General features: G+C 48.8%; 1 protein-coding gene across 1 annotated transcript in view; it reads left to right on the forward strand.

Annotated features, from left to right (window-relative positions):
- The window catches only part of AHCY (adenosylhomocysteinase), a 52,084-nt gene extending 37,061 nt beyond the window's left edge, over positions 1 to 15,023 (forward strand). The window contains exons 9-10 of the mRNA XM_084645715.1: positions 218 to 412; positions 14,078 to 15,023. Coding sequence (XP_084501841.1) covers positions 218 to 412; positions 14,078 to 14,209 — 327 coding nt within the window. The 3' untranslated portion in view covers positions 14,210 to 15,023. The remainder of the gene's footprint in view (positions 1 to 217; positions 413 to 14,077) is intronic.
- Positions 15,024 to 18,354: the final 3,331 nt, after the last annotated feature.

The raw sequence follows: 18,354 nt of genomic DNA on the forward strand, positions 1-18,354 counted from the left end.
TGCTAAGTTCCATGCTGGGTGAGACCAGACTACAGAGGGTAGACAAATGTTTTTGACTTGGACGGTGTGTGGTATCAAGCTCAATTACAGTCAAAGTCTAAGTTGTATATTAACTGCTGGTCATCTGTGCAGGATGGATGGGGACTGCCAGACTTTGGGTGGAATACACTGCCTCCGTGCTCTTGTCTCATTGGTGTTTGTTTTGTTTCCTGTGGAGGTGGACCGGTATACACTGAAGAATGGCCACCACATCATACTTCTAGCAGAAGGCCGACTTGTCAACTTGGGCTGTGCCATGGGTCACCCCAGCTTTGTGATGAGCAACTCCTTCACCAATCAGGTGTTGGCGCAGATTGAGCTGTGGACCAATCCTGACAAGTATCCCGTGGGAGTCCATATCCTGCCAAAGAAGGTGGGTTAGGGTGCAGTGTTTTAATATTATTTCCATATACTTGCACAGGTGAACCCAACCCAATCCTTCAAATAGACTTGTAAGTAACCTAAGTTTAGAGAGCTAAAGTCCAACTTCGGCATGCGTTCATTCAGAAGCTGACAAAATGGCCGTACAAAGCAGAAGGTGGATGAGACCTACCCCAGGGCTGGCTAGTGCAAGGTTGTTCCATAGTACATCTTCCAGTCTTGGGTAATTTTCAGTGAAATCACCAAACCTGTAGGATTTGCACACTTTCTTTGAGAGGCCATTGCACAATCTACCAGCTCACTGTTAGGGAAATTTCCCCTCCCTAAAGTTTGCCTCCTTTTTCTCTCTCTAATATTATCCAGTTAGCCCTAACTACAACTAGAGCTAGTTGACATTTTTCAAACCTTTTGGCACCAAAAACACACATTTGAAAACGAAAATTTTCACAAATTTTTCAGTTGTATGAAACTTTAGTTGCAGTGTTTCTACATTTCTGGTGCTTTGCTTTTTGCAAACGCTTTCACAATGGTGGGTTTTGGATTTTTTTGAAAACACAGCGGCAAATAATTTTTCAATTTAACTTTTGATTGGGAGCAGGCTGTGACGTTGTCATGTGGTATTCTGACTGTTGGGTAGGATATGCTCACTCTAGCTGTGTCCTTCTGATTTGTACAGTTTTGGAAACTTGAAAACATTTTTTTATATATATTGTGACATTTTTGCAAAGAAAAGAAAAAATTTGAACTCTCTGCTCTGACCTAGCTTTGCCATGTGTCCTTGGGTATCCTCTGCCTCCATTTCCCCAGCAGTTAAATGGGAGCAATGCAACCCTCTCTCACAGGTATTGAGGCTAGGTTAATGTTGATTGGGATCCTTAGAAACAAGTTGCCTTGTGAGGTCAGTGTTTCTATTACCTGAAGCAGTGAACAATCTGATAAAATGGATCCATCAGGAGGCAGACATCTCATTTACATATGGCATCTTACCTGTGAACAAGCTAATTCTTTTATCAGGTATTTGCTTAAAGGAGCTTCATTGCATGAGGGTGTGGTTGGTTTTAAGGGTGCTAAACATACACCACTGACAGTCTTTGAAGTAGGGCTGCTCTTGTAGCCAGAATGTTGCTCACAACAGAGTTGGACTGGAACTTGTGACAGGAACGCTGCGGGTCACACTGTGGTTTAAATCCATGACCTGTATTTTGGCTCATGTAGAATTGTTCATGCTGTACACGTCAAGGTGTTTGTAGCATGTTCTTTCTGTGCCTGCCCAGCTTTGGTGGCTAGTGGATCAGGGGTAGGTCTCTGGCTTCATCCCAGCTCTCCCCTATCCCTTTGATGGCTAGTGGTGCGAGTCTCTAATTGCAGCTGGCTCCTGTGAGGAGCAGGATGGAGAAGGGAGAGGGAAAGCTTCCAACCCTCCCATCCCCCTTGCGCACCTGAGCAGAGCTAGCCACAATCTGGTCTTAATTGCCTAAATGTCCACCACGTCTCTGCAAAATCTCTGTCTGACTTGGATTTGCTACAAATTCTCCTGGGTTTTCTCTTTTCAGCTTAAAATGATCAGTGGATTCTTTGTTCTTGATGGGGGGAGGAATCTGGATCGTTTCACAATTGTCATAAGTTTACAAAAGAAACTGTCATCTGGTTGCAATTTTCGAAAACAAGCCTGCAAATTGGACGAGATGGTCGTTGTTTGAGAAAGGTTCTGCTGTTAAGTCCCCGGACCTTTGAAATATGGCCAGATCCAGAAGTGATAATGCAAAAAGGGTTTTCCTTTGGTCAATAGATTAGACAGATGTGGAATGGCTTACGAAGGGTTTGCTGAAGGACTTCTAAGCTCCCACTGCCACCTATTTAAAATAATGAGCCAGAAAGGTGTTCTCGGAGGAGATTGGGCGTGATTGACCCCCACAAAGAGTGGGGGAATGCACCTCTGCCTTTCTCCTGGGAGGAAAAAACCTTTATATGAAGTCATTCAGTGGCTATGCTACTTTAATGCCGCCCCTCAACACACAGCTTCAAGCCCCCTGTAATGCTGTTCCTAGTAACAAAACCCAGTAAAACCAACTGAATAAGGGAGAGGATCTGCGATCTAACCACTTACATAAAATGAAGTGTGTGGGGCTTAGTATCTCAGATAGGACTAATTTGCATCAATGTTTGATTTAGGGAAGTGCCTAGTACCAGAAACCCCAGTTAAAAAATGTGGCACTCGGTAGGGGAAGGTTTTCAAGGAGGTTAATGGGAGTTGGCATTAATGTGCCGGAACAAAAGAAAGATGTAGGTATTACCAATAGAAACATTGGATAGATTTGTACAGATGATCTAGTGCATGGTTTTGAATTTCTGTGTGTAATCAAGAAAACTACTCTCCCATCCAGAAAGAACTTTTCTGTTAGCTTGTTCAGGCATTTAAAAAATCCCTTTTGTGATCATGGCAAGAGAAGACAGACTTTTTAGATCTTGGTTGGTAGCGTGATGATTTTTTGCAAGTGTGTGTACTTATCTAGTGGGGGTGCATCAGTTCCCCTAGAATAACTTGAAATCAACACTTTCAAAGCTAACCTTGAATGTGAACCTTAAACTGTCTGCTTGCAATTGGGCAAGGAGCCTGCTCTAACAAGGGCTGTGTACCAATTGTTGTTCTTCGAGGAGTGTCCCTGTGGGTGCTCCACTTTAACTGATTGTGCAGCTCTGCGCTTCTAGTTGGAGATTTGCAGTAGCAGTGCCCTGGTTGGCCACGCACGCATGGCAGCCATCTCATGCCGCTCCGAATGGCCAACCAGTGCACACAGCCAACCGCCCCCCAGTTCCTTCTCTACTGCCATTGGCTTTGGTCAGAACAACAGCAGTGCCATCAAAACCTTGCTATTCTTTTAGTTCAACCCTCCTAGTTTTATCCTTCATTTACTTTGTCCTTTGTTTTTGCTCTATTGAAACCAACCAAAAAAAACCACAACCTTTTTTTCTTTTTTCCCTCCTGAGGTGGCTATCCACCTCACAGCCCAGAGGCACTCGGAAGGGACTGTTCTCATTCCTTCTTTGTGAACAGCCTCTCTGGCATTCCTGATTCTCCAGGTTTTAAACACTGTCTGACCTGTAGACCGTGAATCCCAGTCTCAGATGGTCACTTGCAGTGTGTCCATTGTTTGGGGGAGAGAGACACATGGCACAAAAGTGCCACCACTGCAAAGAGCCGACAGCAAGGACTAGAAAAGCTAGGGATCTGCAATTGAAACTTTTACGATGCTGGAGAAATCCCTTTGACCTGCTTCTGATCCTGATCGCAGGACCTCTCCCCGCAGCTGAGCCGCAGCTGCATCAGACATGGGATCCTCTTCAAAAACCACTGCAAAGGACCCAGTCCCATAGAAAACCACAAAAAAGTGGTCTCACTCCTTGCCTCAGCGAGAATAGCCTCAGAAAAGGCAATCTACGACTGCCAAATCTGCCCGGGTACCATCGGCACTTCGAGCCATGGACCGAGAGGCATGGGGACCGTCCCACACCGGGATCGCCCGAGGAGGAAAAGACCCCCTGTGGTCTAGCTCGAAGGCAGGCTACCTCGGCACCGAGCAGTGCAATGGCGTCATCTGCTGGACCAATACATTGCAGCAGGTCTATGGCACCGGCAGCAATCACAACGATTTCTAATCAGAGCCTGCCTCCTCCGTCGGCACTGAGCTTCCCTGTGCCGCAGCAGTTTGTTAGCCAAGCAGACCTCTTCCTCACGTCCACTCCAGGAATGCTTCTCTTTGGTATTGACAGTACCCCAGCCAGATCAGGGCCAAGCATGACTGATACGTCTGCTGCCTCAGCCCCTCCACTCTTCAACTACGAGGAGGAAGTGGGAGCAGGAATGTGCACCCCTTGCCATTCCTCGCCCAAACCTAGACCCTCACGACAGCAGCCAATAGCGTGGCAACCTCTGCAATGGATGCCCCCTCCTATAGTCCTCCCACCAAACTGGCCATATTGGGACTCATGGGCATTATACAGAACCCAGAACATGCAACAACCCTCCAACCCATCCAGGTCCAGAACACCCAGATCACAACAGTCTTCTTCCCCTTCTGCCGTAACCTCCCCAGAAGCTCTCGTAGAGGAAGCAGAAGCAATTGAAGAGCCACCACGGTGGCACCATTCCCCACCAAGCCACATCTCCTCTTTGTCTCCTGATGAAACAATGCCTCCTCCCACATCAGGCGATGACTTCAAATCCTTCCAGGAATTATTTAAACGAGTGGCTGACTCCCTCGACGTTTCCTTGGCAGAGCTGCTGGAGACTTACATATGCTGATGGATATTCTCCATGCATCTGCTGCCAAGATTGCACTGTCCATCGATGCAGCCATCATGGACCCAGCAAAAACTGTCTGGCAGATGCCAGCTGCAGCTTCTTCTAAAAGATTAGACAAGAAGTACTATGTCCAGTGATGAGCTGCCAAAAGCTGAAGAACCGGTTCCTTCACTTGCTCCGGGTCTTCGGTGGCACTTTGGCGGTGGGCCTTTCAGTGCCACCGAAGACCCAGGGCACTGCCGGGTGAGTAAAAATTAAAAAGGGATTCTCAGGGGAGCCTCCCCAGCTGAGAGCTCAGGCAGGCCGAAGTTTGCCCACCCCTTTAACAACCGGTTCTAAACCAGCTTCAACATTTAACTGGTTCGTGCGAACTGGCTCCAGCTCACCACTGGCTATGTCCTAGCTAAGGGAGCCAAGTTTTGTTCACTCACCCCACCCCTAATTCATTGGTGGTGGAGGCAGTTAATCAAAGGGGAAAGCAACAGCTGGCTAAGACCACCCCTAATGATAAAGATTGGAAGCACCTAGCCCTCTTTGGCAGGAAGGCCTGTTCCTTGGCAACCCTCCAGTTTCACATAGCAAACTATTTTGCATTACTGTCCAAGAACACACAACATTTTTGCACAAATGACCACTTTTACTGAACATCTTCCAACAAATAAAGAACAGTATAAAGCTAACCTAACAGAAGGGCTCCCTCCTTCCCTGGACTCCGCTGACATGGCAGCCTGCTCCATTGCCACATGTGTAGTCATGCGAAGGGTGTCCTGGCTCCACCTTTCAGGCTTCCCCAAGGAACTTCAGGCGACAGTCGGGGGACTTACCTTTTGAAGGTCAAAACCTGTTCACGAAAGGCAGAAATGCAACCTTACACACTCTCAAGGATTCCCGTGCCACATTGAAAACCCTCGGAGTATATGCCCCTGGGAACAAAGAGAAACAGGGCAGATTTTATACCCAATGCTTCCGCACTACTCTGTATACCCAACCTCAGAGCCATTATAACCAGCGCCACAAACATCATCAGACAAGATGCCGACAAGCCCCAGAGCAGTCAGCGACGTCTCAACCATCCACTTCCAGACAAGCATTTTGAAGTGCTGGTCGAGGGCACGAGAGCCCCACCACTGCTACAGTCCCTCATAACCTCCTGCCCATTTAGGGACCACCCAACACCCTTCTATCCATTCTGGGCAATGATTACATCAGACAAGTGGGTTCTGGAAATTTATAGGCAAGGGCTATTCTATCCCTTTTACCTCTATCCTGCCTACCCACCCCCCTTCCCCGTCCCTCTTCAAGGACCCATCTCACAACCGTCTGTTACAACAGGAAGTAAACCACCTCCTGCAACTAGGTGCTGTAGAACCTGTACCTGCCAAGCACAGGGGGAGCAGATTTTATTCACACTTTCTCACCCAGAAGAAAACAGGCGGATGGAGGCCCGTCTTGGACTTGCGCAAGCTAAACAAGTTCGTCAGAACACAGCGCTTCAAGATGATAACCCTAGCAACCATAATCCCAGCATTGGAGAAAGGAGATTGGCTCTCGGCCCTCAACATACAAGACACCGATTTCCATATCACTATTCATCTGGTGCACAGAAGGATCCTCTGTTTCACACTCTGGAACCTCCACTACTAGTACTGAGTGCTCCCGTTCAGATTATCCACAGCCCCATGGGTATTCTCAAAGGTCCTTGCCGTCATCTCAGCATGCCTTCGCAGACAGGGTGTGATAATATTTCCCTACCTAGACGACTGCCTCCTAAAAGCTTCCACGTACCAGGCTGCAGTCGATGCCCTTCACATCACTACAACCCTGTTTACAAAACTAGGGCCTGAATATAAGCTTTCGTGAGCTACAGCTCACTTCATCGGATGCATACTGTGGAAAGTGCAGAAGATCTTTTTATACACACAAAGCATGAAAAAATACCTCCCCCCACCCCACTCTCCTGCTGGTAATAGCTTATCTAAAGTGATCACTCTCCTTACAATGTGTATGGATAATCAAGGTGGGCCATTTCCAGCACAAATCCAGGTTTTCTCAACTCCCCCCTCCCTTCCCCCCCCCCACACACACTGGGTTTGTGCAGGGAGGGCAGGGGTTGAGAACCTGGATTTGTGCTGGAAATGGCCCACCTTGATTATCCATACACATTGTAAGGAGAGTTTGGATGTTCGGTGCTATCCACCATGCATTCAGTAACTCAGAAGCCCCTCCCCTCCAAAGAGCACTGCTCCACAGTCACCTAAAGTGGAGCACCCACAGGGATACTCCTCGAAGAAGAAGAGAAGGTTACTCACCTTGTGCAGTAACTGAGGTTCTTTGAGATGGTTGTCCCTGTGGGTGCTCCACTACCTCCCCTCTGCTTCAGAGTTCCTTCTCTACCCCAGAGGATTGAAGAGAAACTGGGGGGGGCTGCATGTGCTGGGTAGCTGCCTGGAGCAGCCAACCGGGGCACTGCTAATGCAGATCTCTGACTAGAAGTGCAGGGGTGCAAAACACCTACAGTGGAGCACCCACAGGGACAACCATCTCAAAGAACCTCCATTACTGCACACGGTGAGTAACCACCTCCTTTCTCCCAGGTGCCAGGAGAGGAGGGAGAGTGCCTAGGTCAAGCAGCCAGTTGGGATACTGTATATAGTAAAGGAAACCCCGTGCGTTCTCACTCTGCCCGTGTGAACACTCTTCGTTCCCCTGTTGTCACCTGAAGTTTTGGCACGTCTGTTGGTGCTGTGACAAGACCATTGAGAGAGGGTCCAGCCAGAGGAGCGACTGGAATGGCTCTGACAGCAGCCTTCACTCAGCCAAAGGCGGTTTGTGTTTAAAGTGAGAACTCAGTGGATAAATTGCTTTTCTGTTTTTACAGCCTGTTGCACCAGCAACCGGAGCAGCTGTGAACTAGCCTAAAGGCAGCTCCTGTCAGGGGTGGCTCTTCCGGTCAGCAATTCGCATCTTTCTGGCTGGGGTGCAAATTGAACAGGGCTGTCTCTCCCCGACAGGGCCGCCAGCCGAACCTCTTGGCCAGGAAGCTGGAGTCTGCGGCACTGAGCAGTTCTCCCTCCCCAGCACGAATGCTGCCTCCTCTGGGCATCTTCCCGAGCCCTGAGGAAAGCGGCCTTTTCTGTTGAGTTTTGTTTATAGCACTGGGGACATGGGAAGCAAACTTGGCTCTGTTCCGCCTCCTCTGCAAGTGGATCACCTTCTCTCTGGGTTTTGTGGCAGTGATTCGTCTTTTACCCTGAGAAACCTGTGACTCCTGACCCCCTTGGTGCACAGGGCGTGTTGTTTATTCACCACTGGAGAGAAAGTGGGGGGGGGTTACATTTTTTATTCTTTTTTAGCATTTTTGAAAATGTAAACTGAAGCGTTCTTCTGCATAGATTTGGCCAGTTTTTCTGTTTCAGCAAATGCTTCTAATAAATAAACTGAAAATTGTTTTCAAGTGGGCCAGGGAAAGCCACTCAGCTGATGCAACGGCCCCCTCGCCTGCTGTCACTTCCAAGCCTGTTCACTGCTTATCGAACCTGTTCCTGTGTCTCTGCAGTGACTGTCTCCTTCTACTGCCCAGGTGCTCTTACTGTGGAAAAATGCTTCCTGAATACCCTAGCTGAACTCTTGATTAGAGGAGGAGGGCAGCATGGTCTGGTGGGTAGGGCGCCAGAGACTGGGGTCCTATTCCTGGCTCTGCAACTGACCTGTGGGGTGACAGCCGAGGGCAAGTCACTTCACCTCCCCATTTCCCCATTTGTAAAATGGGGAGAGGATACTGGTCTCTGAAAGAAGAGCTAAGTATAATCCAAGTGATTTGCTTCTGGTTCTCTCATCTTCAGATGGGAACGTAGGGACTTACAAACTGCTGCCTTACTCTTCTACATTATATGCATGGCAGGATCCAGGCAATTCAGGGCCCCAGGCGTGCCACAACAGGGGGTCCCCTAGGACTCCACTCTGTGGCCCCACCCTCATGCCCTGGCTTTGCACCTACCTGGAATAGCCGCAGCAGAAAGGACCCCTTCTGTCCAGGTCTCCTTTCCCTCCCAGAGAGGCAGGGGTGGTGACGTGGGGCCTTTTGATGCCCCACAGGAGCAGCAGAAGGGGCACCCTCCCCTGGTGAATAGCAAGGGTGGCAGAAGGATTTCCCTTTCCCTCTGTGGACAAGCTGGGGTGGTGGCAGCAAGAGGGAAAGAGAGAGTCTCTAGGGGGGTGTATTTGGTGTGTAGGGCAGGCTGGGTCCTCTGCACTGTTTTACCTTCTGCCATACACGCAGCCCTTTGCTGTGATAGGGTGGGTGAGGTCCTTAGAACAGTGGGTCATGGAGCTAACACCCCACTGAGAGGCACAGGACGTTTCACCCCTTTCAGAGCTATTGTTTCAGGCTCTTTGCAGGCCCAGGCAGGTCATGTTTTCATGCTGTTCTCCGCAGCCTGTAAGATAGAAACTTCCTTTTTATAGTGGAAGCTTAGAGTCAGGCCTCATTGCAGGACTCTTCCAGGAGCTGGGGCCCGAGGCGTGGGCCTGTGCTTATGATTTAATGCTGCCCTAGCTACGAAGTTATCTACTTCAGTCTCTCCGGATGCTTTATCTGCCAGTTCTTATCATTATTTGGGTTTGCTCCAGCTTTGCTGAATTCTTCCTAACTGCAGGGACCAGAACACGGTTCCATGAGTAATCGCACCAGAGCTATGCACAGTGGCATCGCTACCTCTCCAGCTATGCATGTGAACACTGATAGCAGCATTTGCTTTTTGTAATAGATTCATGCTGCAAACTAGTTTCTTCTAAATCTGCTGCTTATCAAGCAGAGGTCTCTGTTTTGTGTCTGGGCTGCTTACTTCTCCTTTAATTGGTATTGATTTTTATTTGATTACCTATAGCCTACTGTGCTCCTCACTCAAAGATCGTGCTTCATCTTGGTTCTGTGGGTGGAAGGGGTGGGTGTGTATACGGACTCCTTTCTCTGGGGAAAATCTAGATCTGAATGTAGATCCATAAAATGTACCGCTTGATCTTTTTCTCCATTGCCTATCCCTGCTTTTATTGATCACTCTGTTCCTTGTTTGTTCACTACTTCGATAGTCGCCACATAGTTTTCCTCTATTATTCCTGAATTCAGAATTCCTTTGTTATGTGATATTAACCGTCTCATGGAAATGGAAACATGGTTATCTTACAATGGACGCTTTCCTCATCAGCTGGGGCTCCCAGTGGTTGGTATTGCAGTTTGCACATGGCAGTGCATGAAACAATGTTGATGTCACATCCAGTTTCACTGTGGCTGAGTTCAGGAAGTGTGTTAGTCTGTATCACTCTGTTCCTTTTTAGACTAAAATAGGGTAATTGCTTCCAGGAACATGCCAAGCAAATCTGTTTTTCAAAACTAACAGTTGGTGCTCAGATGCATTTCTTCCAAATGTTCTGATAAACCCCTTACTTTATGGCTTGGTGCTTTGCACAGGTTATACATCTGGCTGATTAGCACGATGATTCCTTGTTCTTCCTTCAAAACAGGGCTTCTTTTTACATTGATCGAATAGCTCTCGTCGCCCATGATTTATTTTCAGTCTGTGTGTTCCTCTGATATTCAGGTGCATTTTATCCAGACTGTAACTTGCTATAGATTTTTTTTTTCTTTCATCTTTGGTATTGCCATTTGTTCCTCATCTCCCCGATTACAGCCACAAGCATCTCTACAGAACGTTTTTTCTTCAGTGCAAATTCTGAAGCCATCTGGAGCACTGGTGCCATTACCTCCTCACTTTCTAAATCTTTTAGCATTCCTGTCTTCTTCACTAACTTCCCTTTTGCAGGTTTTTAGATCTTTCTTTCCTGCGACCCTCTTACACAGCATTGTCACTTCACGCCCTTGGCTCCCTTACATTCTTTGGTGATTTGCTCATCTCTACTTTTCAAGCCCTCTTCCACTTCCTATATATTTTTCTCCTCCATTTTTCTAACAGGAATGCAGGTATTTTAAATCTTCCTTGAACAGATATTGTTAGTAGCATTCATTACAGGAGACGATATATGGCCTAACCAGTCGAAGGAACCCCAAAGCACAAATATATAGCCCAAATAGATTGCAAAAGACTTTTTTTTTTTGTGGAGTGGGCTTCTTCATTTTCTTTTCTTTTTTTTTCAAATGCTTTATGAAAATAGCATTGTTCTAAAAGGGCGGCTCATTACTGTAGCCCTTTTTGTGCTGGAGATTTGGGGATTAATACTGAACCACTTGGGTGTGTTTGACACCCTGCATTGGAACCACCTCTGGAATAAAACGCACCAAGGGCTTACTTCACTAGGAACGCATATTGAGCTTAGCTTCCTTGCTGTAGCTTAGCTCTCTTTTCCCTAGTGACGGCACAGTTTTATACCTTCCAGGGTCTACATCAAGTTAGCTCACCTTCATGTATATTCCTAGTCTACACGTACCCAAACTGGAATGCCTGTTAAGTCTCCGTTCGTCTTCAAGTGATGTCCACTCCAATAGGTGTGCACATGCACCGCGTGCGCAGTCGTCAGACGGTTTTACTCTAGCAGTACCTGTTGGGTCAGCTGTGGAGCCCCCGGGACTGGCACCTTTATGGCGGTGTGTATAGGTCCTTGCCGACCCGCTGCCTGTTCGTTTCCTTCTTCCTGCCAGTGACGGTCATCGGAGCAACTGGTCTCTTGCTTTGCAAGTGTTTTCTAGCATTTTTCTGTGTATATAGTTACTACTTTTCACTAGATCGTTAGACAGTTTTATTAGTTAGTACGTTTAAGTTGGGGGGTTCCCCCTGCAATATTTTTCCCCGTCACTGGGGCATGCCGCAGCCCCAGGGATTTAAGCCATGCGAGAGGTGCGGTAAGCCTATGCCCAAATGGGAGCCGCATGTTGCTTGTCTGGAGTGCTTAGGAGAGGCCATTTGCAAGACAAGTGCATCACTTGCTGAGGATTCAAGCCCAGAACTATCGCCTCAAGCTCCTTTTAATGGAGTCTGTGCTTCGACCCCAACCGGCTCAAGAGTCTGCACCGGCAGCCTCAGTGCATAACGCACCGGCCTCGGTGCGGGACGCTTTGGCACCAAGGAAGGACTTGCATAAGGAGCATCGACACGGCTCCCCTGCGCGGAAGGCCGGCTCATCGGTGCAGTACTGTTCACAATCCCCAGTGTGGCACAAAAAGAAGAAGGCAGAGCAGGGCTGCTTCCCTGCCAAGAATAGTAGGCAGGACTCCAGCGTGGTGCATCCCACGTGGCCCTCCCCACGCTCCCGGACCTCATCACGTAGGATCACGGCAGACTACAGCACCCCAACCTGGAGTGTCTCCACCTCATGGCATGGAAACTCCATGGCTAAACCTGCTTGAACTGCAGTGTTCGGACTCTGTTAGGAAAGTTCTCTTGGGAAGCAGGAAACCCTCCACTTGCACAACGTACCCGGCGAAGTGGAAGTGCTTCTCCTTTTGGTCCCCACAGAAAGGTACACCCCCCACCCCCAGCAGCAAGTTTCTTTTTCCCTTGTGCTAGACAGCCTCTTTTACCTGAAGCAACCAGGGCCGGCTATATCTTCTATTAAGGTGCACCTGGCGGCAATCTTGGCCTTCAACCCGGGTGTGGGGGCAGGTCAGTCTTTGGCAATCCCATGGTGGGCTGGTTCCTTAAGGGTTTAGATAGGCTTTATCCCCAGGTAAGACAGTCTGTTCCCCAGTGGGATCTTAACCTGGTTCTTTACAGATTTATGGGCCCCTCCTTTTGAGTCACTGGTGACCTGCCCCTTATCCTACCTCTCCTGGAAGATGGCTTTTCTGGTGGCCATAACCTTGGCCAAAAGGGTCTCCTAGCTCAGAGCACTTACTTCCGAGCCCCCCTACGTGGTCTTTTATAAAGACATGGTGCAGCTACACCCACACCCAGGATTCCTACCTACGCTAGTTTCGCATTTTCATGTGAATCAGGACATATTTCTACCGGTATTCTTTCCTAAGCCTCATGCCAGCAACAAAGAGCAAACACTCCATTCCCTTGACGTCAGGCATGCCCTAGCCTTCTATATTGAATGCACTAAGCTGTTTTGTATGTCACCACAGCTCTTTTTTGTAATTGCCGAGAGGATTAAAGGGCTTCCCATCTTGACCCAGTGTATTTCATCATGGATCATATCCTGCATCAGAACCTGCTACAACCGAGCTAAAATTCCAGCCCCGCCGTTAACAGCGCACTCCACAAGAGCCCAGACGTCATCTGCTGCATTCCTTGCACAGGTCCCTATCCAAGACATATGCAAGGCAGCAACGTGGTCTTCCATCCATACCTTTACGTTGCACTACGCCATCACCCAACAGGCGAGGGACAATGCGGCCTTTGGCAGGGCAGTATTGCAATCAGCAACTCTGTGAACTCCGACCCCTTCTCCGTTGAAATTGCTTGGGAGTCACCTATTGGAATGGACATGAGCAATCACTCGAAGAAAAAACAGTTACCTACCTTTCGTAACTGCTGTTCTTCGAGATGTGCTGCGCATATCTAGTCCAAATCCCACCCACCTCCCCTCTGTTGGAGTATTCGGGTAAGAAGGAACTGAGCAGGCTGCAGGTCAGAAGGGACCTATATACACCACCATAAAGGCGCCACTCCAGGGGGCTCCACAGCTGATCCAACGGGTACTGCTAGGGTAAAACCTTCCCACGATCATGCATGCGGCACGCACGCACCTATTGGATTGGACATGAGCAACGCATCTCTAAGAACAACTGTTACGAAAGGTAGGTAATAGTCTTTTCTTTGGGGAACTCTTCTGTAAGTCTTATGGCTTATCTAAAATCTCCCCGTTGGACAATATAGTACCCTGTTGAGATACTGTTAGGGCCTGGGGAAGAGAGGCTGGCAGCATGGTTGACTTTACCAGCCTAACTTTTCTTCTGTCCACCACAACGAGGCCGGATACTTTTTTTGTTTTTGCTTTTAGCTGACTAGCTTGCTCCCTGCTCTTGAGCTAATGCATGGAGATTACATTGGGTACAAAAATGTACAGTCCAGGAAAGGCTGCCACAAGTTAATCTCTTGCCTTGTGATTGGACTTTAGATTGACTGAGCCAGGTGATGTGGGGAAGCTGCAGCTGAATGATTTCGTTACTGACTGCTCAGGTGTAAAGAGATCACTGTACTCAGGACAAAGGGGGGGACCTGGGAAGAGCAGGACTATCTCATTCTCACTCCTCTGTAGATCCTGTTACATTTAACACTTGGGGTTGGCGGTTGGGCCTCCCTGGTGTGATGGCCACCAGTGGGCACCACTTCATGGACTCCACCAGCCTTCAGCACTGGACTGAACCTCCGAGCTTAACGTTTTCTTGTTGTCTTTCAGCTGGATGAAGCCGTGGCGGCCGCTCATCTGGATAAACTGTGCGTGAAGCTGACAAAACTGAGTGACAAGCAGGCCAAGTACCTGGGATTGCCGAAAGAAGGGCCCTTCAAGCCAGACCACTACAGATACTGAGCCGCCGGCGCTACCCAAAGAACAATGTGCAGGGATAAAAATCTTCCAAAGCTCTCGCCTGTGTGCTGGGATTCTGAGAACAAGCCGTTCCCCTTCCCCCTCTCACCACACACCCATGCTCTTAAACAGACATGGAGACTCTCTAGTACAGGCATCATCCTCTCTCTCTTTGAACCAGCTGTTTAGCTAATGCATTTGTCTAGCAGATCCCATACACACCCTTATTGCCTTGTAATGTGAGGGGGGCTGGGTCGGGAGTTCTAAAACAAGGCTCCTGGTCCTTCAAATGTGCCCTGCTAGTAGCCTGCAGTCTGGATATGGGAACAGGCTTAACCAATAATAGTGAGGGTTAAGCGGTGACTTATACCAGAGACAGTCCACTGGTTCTGTGCAGTAGTTCATGAAAGTTGGATGGAGGAGACGAATATCCTGTGGGTCCTGGGGCATTCCACAGCACACTGTGTCCACTGAGGTTAGCATGACGCTTCTTGGTTCGCTTACCCTAGGAGCAGCCTACCTACTTAATCAAAGATGTTAGTCTGGCAGTTGATTTCCTGGGTCTAGTCCAGCTGCCTCCATCCCTCTACATTCAGCCTTCCTCATAATTCTAGAGGGGCATGGGTAACTCAGCAGCCTGTTCATTTCTGATGTGATTGGCTGTTGAAGGGGTGGGTGGAGGGAAGGATATTTGGTTCTCTGAAACCCCCAGCAGTGTGCTCCTGCCCTGATTTGGTTTTGTTAAGTGGTGAGGTCTGCTGCATCTTGTGCCGCTCATGATGTCTTAAAGCGCTTTTATTAAAAACCCACAACTGTGGTCTGCTATCGTTCTGGTCCATGTGTCGCGGGAGGGAGAGGTCTCTGTTTCTGGGCCGTGGCTGCGTCTGTTTGCACTGCCTCTCACGGCCCTCACAAAGCACTCTTTCTGTAGAACACTCGCGGTTTGGCTCCAGGAGCTGACGCCTCGCCCTGTTGTAGGAAAGGCTGTCTGCTCCTGCAGCTGGCTCTGCTGATTCACAGGGGCAAAGCTGCTTGCTAGAAGGGCAGCTGGAGCTGAGAGGATAACAAATAACTTTTAATCTTCTCATTACGAGTGCTTCATTGTGATTGTTCCACATTTATATTCCTATACAGTGTATATATAACACATTCCTTCCCTAAATCCAAGGAAAGGAAGGTAGAGCCTAAATAAACTGTAACAAACCAAGCTCAAAATGCTAGGGTTATCTACTCTTAAAATCACTAACTCCTAGCTCACGAAGGTGCTGGAGAGAGAAACCTACATCAGCCCTAGAGCACAGTGCCTTCCTGGGGAAGGAATATCCACCAAGCAAACGTGGTGAGGTTGGATTCCTATGTGTAATCTCAACTCCTCCATTTCGGGGCTAAATGTGGAACAGAGCCTCAAAACCAAGATCGCCATGGGCAGGATTCATTTCTTGCATGAAGTTCTGCAACTTTGTGAATCTGCAAGTTACAGTAGTAGGAAACAAGACCAGAAGGCTTGTATGGAATAGAATAGGGCTGGAGCACCCACAGAAAAAAATTTGCGGGTGCTTAGCATCCACTGGCAGCTAGCTCCCTCCTTGCACCTTCCACCTGCTGGCAGCCCTGCCAATCAACTCCTACCCCTCCCACTGCCTCCCGCCCACCACAATCAGCTGATCCACAGCATACAGGAGGTACTGGGCAGGAGGGGGAGGAACAGGGTTGGTGCATGCTTGGGGGAGGGGGCAGAACTGGGTGGGAAGGGTTGTGTGGGGGTAGAACAGTGGGTTGAGCATCCCCAGGGCCTGGAGGAAGCCTGTGCCTGTGCGAGTTTGACAAATGTCAAATGAGTAGGGTCTTAATTACTCCCACTTAAAAACATAGACCTTTGTTCAACAAAGCCCTTAAGTAGAGGCTTAACTTAAAGCGCAGGAGTACTACCTTGCTCAAGTGCTTTGCTGGTCCAGGGCCTTAACTTCCAGATGAGTGGTATGATTTAGCGGTCTGGACTGTCTGTTGCAGCATCCAGGGCCTGCTGAGTTTTACTCTTAGCTTGGAGGTTTCTCTGTGACCTTGGTTACATCATGTACCCCTATTTTGCAGCTGGAAACTCACCGGTAGAGACTCAAACTTATTGTTCTGGTGTATTAGGGCTTCAGAAGGCAATAACAAAAAACCTGATAGAGGTGTTCCCTGTTGTTCATGTCTCGATTGTCTGGGTTTAATTTCCCAGCATGATAGCTACTAACTCATGGCTTCTAAAGGGGTCATTGTGTATGTGTAATGGGCGAGAAACAAGTCCTGATCATCACCATGCCTAAACAAATCAGCGCTCCTTTTTTCTGAATTCCTACTGCTTGCAGCCATAAAGGGCTGAGTCCAGCTGGCGCTGATTGTAGCAGAAGTGGTCCAAGTCTTCTCTCTGCTAGAAGAAGGCAACTCCAGCTGTGTCAGTACAGTGTGAAATACTGAACACTGAGCTGTCAATACCACTTCACTCTGCAGGCTCTGTCCCAAGCACTGGCCAGGCCTGTCCCTTCGGTTAGGAGAGCTAATGAGATCACAGGCTGATGTGCACATAGAATATCCGAGTTGGAAGGGACCTCAGGAGGTCATCTAGTCCAACCCCCTGCTCAAAGCAGGACCAATCCCCAATTTTTGCCCCAGATCCCTAAATGGCCCCCTCAAGGATTGAACTTGCAACCCTGGGTTTAGCGCGCCAATGCTCAAACCACTGAGCTATCCCTGCTACTTGGAACTTGCCTTTGCCTCTGCGTATTCAAGGAACATAGAAGGGTGAAGGAGAAATCAACTGTCCTTTATTTTTTACATTGTTTCTAGCCCTTTTTCCTGCAGGTCAGTGATATTTTTTTGGAAGATGAGGGTAGTACAATGGTTTTCAGGCCTCTCAATAAAAAATGCTGTGTTGGCCCCTGCTGATAGCCAGGCTGAAAACCTGCAGAGAGGAAATTGCACTGGAAAGGTGATGAAATAGGAAATTCTCTGGTATTCATGCATTGTTACATACAAGGACAGTGCCCAGGGCCCCTATTCTAAGCAATGCGCTGCTTGAAATGTCTGAGAGAAGGCAAAAGCACATTGATCCAGGGAGGGAGGCAGGCTGGATCCATCTTAAATTAATTAACATATCACCTGAAACTGATCAAAGCATGAATGCCTGGATGTAGGTACCTCAGGGCTGGTGCTGATACTTTTGGCACTGATGTTGCCTCATAAGGTGGCAAAGTCCTGATAGAGGTGTGCGATGGGGTACACCCGCCCTGCACTGGGCTGGAAGGGGTTAACCCCATACTATGAGGGGAGGAAGCCATGCCCTCTCTCCCATCCTGGGCATGCTCCAAATGAAACCACAGTATAAAAGGGAGCAGCTCGCCCTGCCCTGATTGGGGCGGAGAGAAGACGTGTGGTGTAGGCTCCTGTCTGGAAGCTGTTGGAATCCCAGACCTCAGAGGCCAGGCACACCGAGACCCAGGTAAATATCCAGCTGTCCACAGAAGCCCACGAGGGGAAAGAGTTGTTGGGAGCTTTGCCTTCCAACTACCTTGGAGAACCTGTGGGCTATGGGGGAGGAAAACCAGGTAGGAAATAGCCCAGGGAGACCAGATATTGATCTGGTTGTGGTACCAGAAACAGTCTCAGTGTGTTTCCGAGATATCTCCACTGACTCAGCGGCAGATACGATTGCTGCTGATAGGGTCCTGGGTTGGGACCCAGTGGTGTAGGGAGGGCCTGGGTCCCCTATCCCAGCTGCCAACCCACCCCTGGGTGGCAGCCCACCCTCCTTTGGTCACTAGGCCATACTGTCCAGCATGCAAGGGTGGTCCTACCCGCCCTGATTCTTAGGACAGCCCCCCAGCCTCTAGTCATTGTGCCATGCTGCCATGGGCCACCTTATAGATGTAGGCTGCTAGGCTGCGCTGCCCTGAATCTAAGGACAGTCTGTCTGACTCGGACCATTAGGCTATACTGGCCTGAAAGGAAGAGCAGTTTGCTGGACTTGGCCACAGGGCCATAATGCCCATAGGGGTGACAGGGTATACCTGCCCTGCAACAAGGTGGCCGCTATCCTCTTCTGCACCACGGCTGTCTCTGCCTGGGGCTGCACTTGGCATTCCTGACCGTTCTGTGGTGGTTCATTT

This window comes from Lepidochelys olivacea (genome assembly GCF_965140295.1).
Source record: "Lepidochelys olivacea isolate rLepOli2 genome assembly, chromosome: 13".
NCBI classification, from domain to species: domain Eukaryota; kingdom Metazoa; phylum Chordata; order Testudines; family Cheloniidae; genus Lepidochelys; species Lepidochelys olivacea.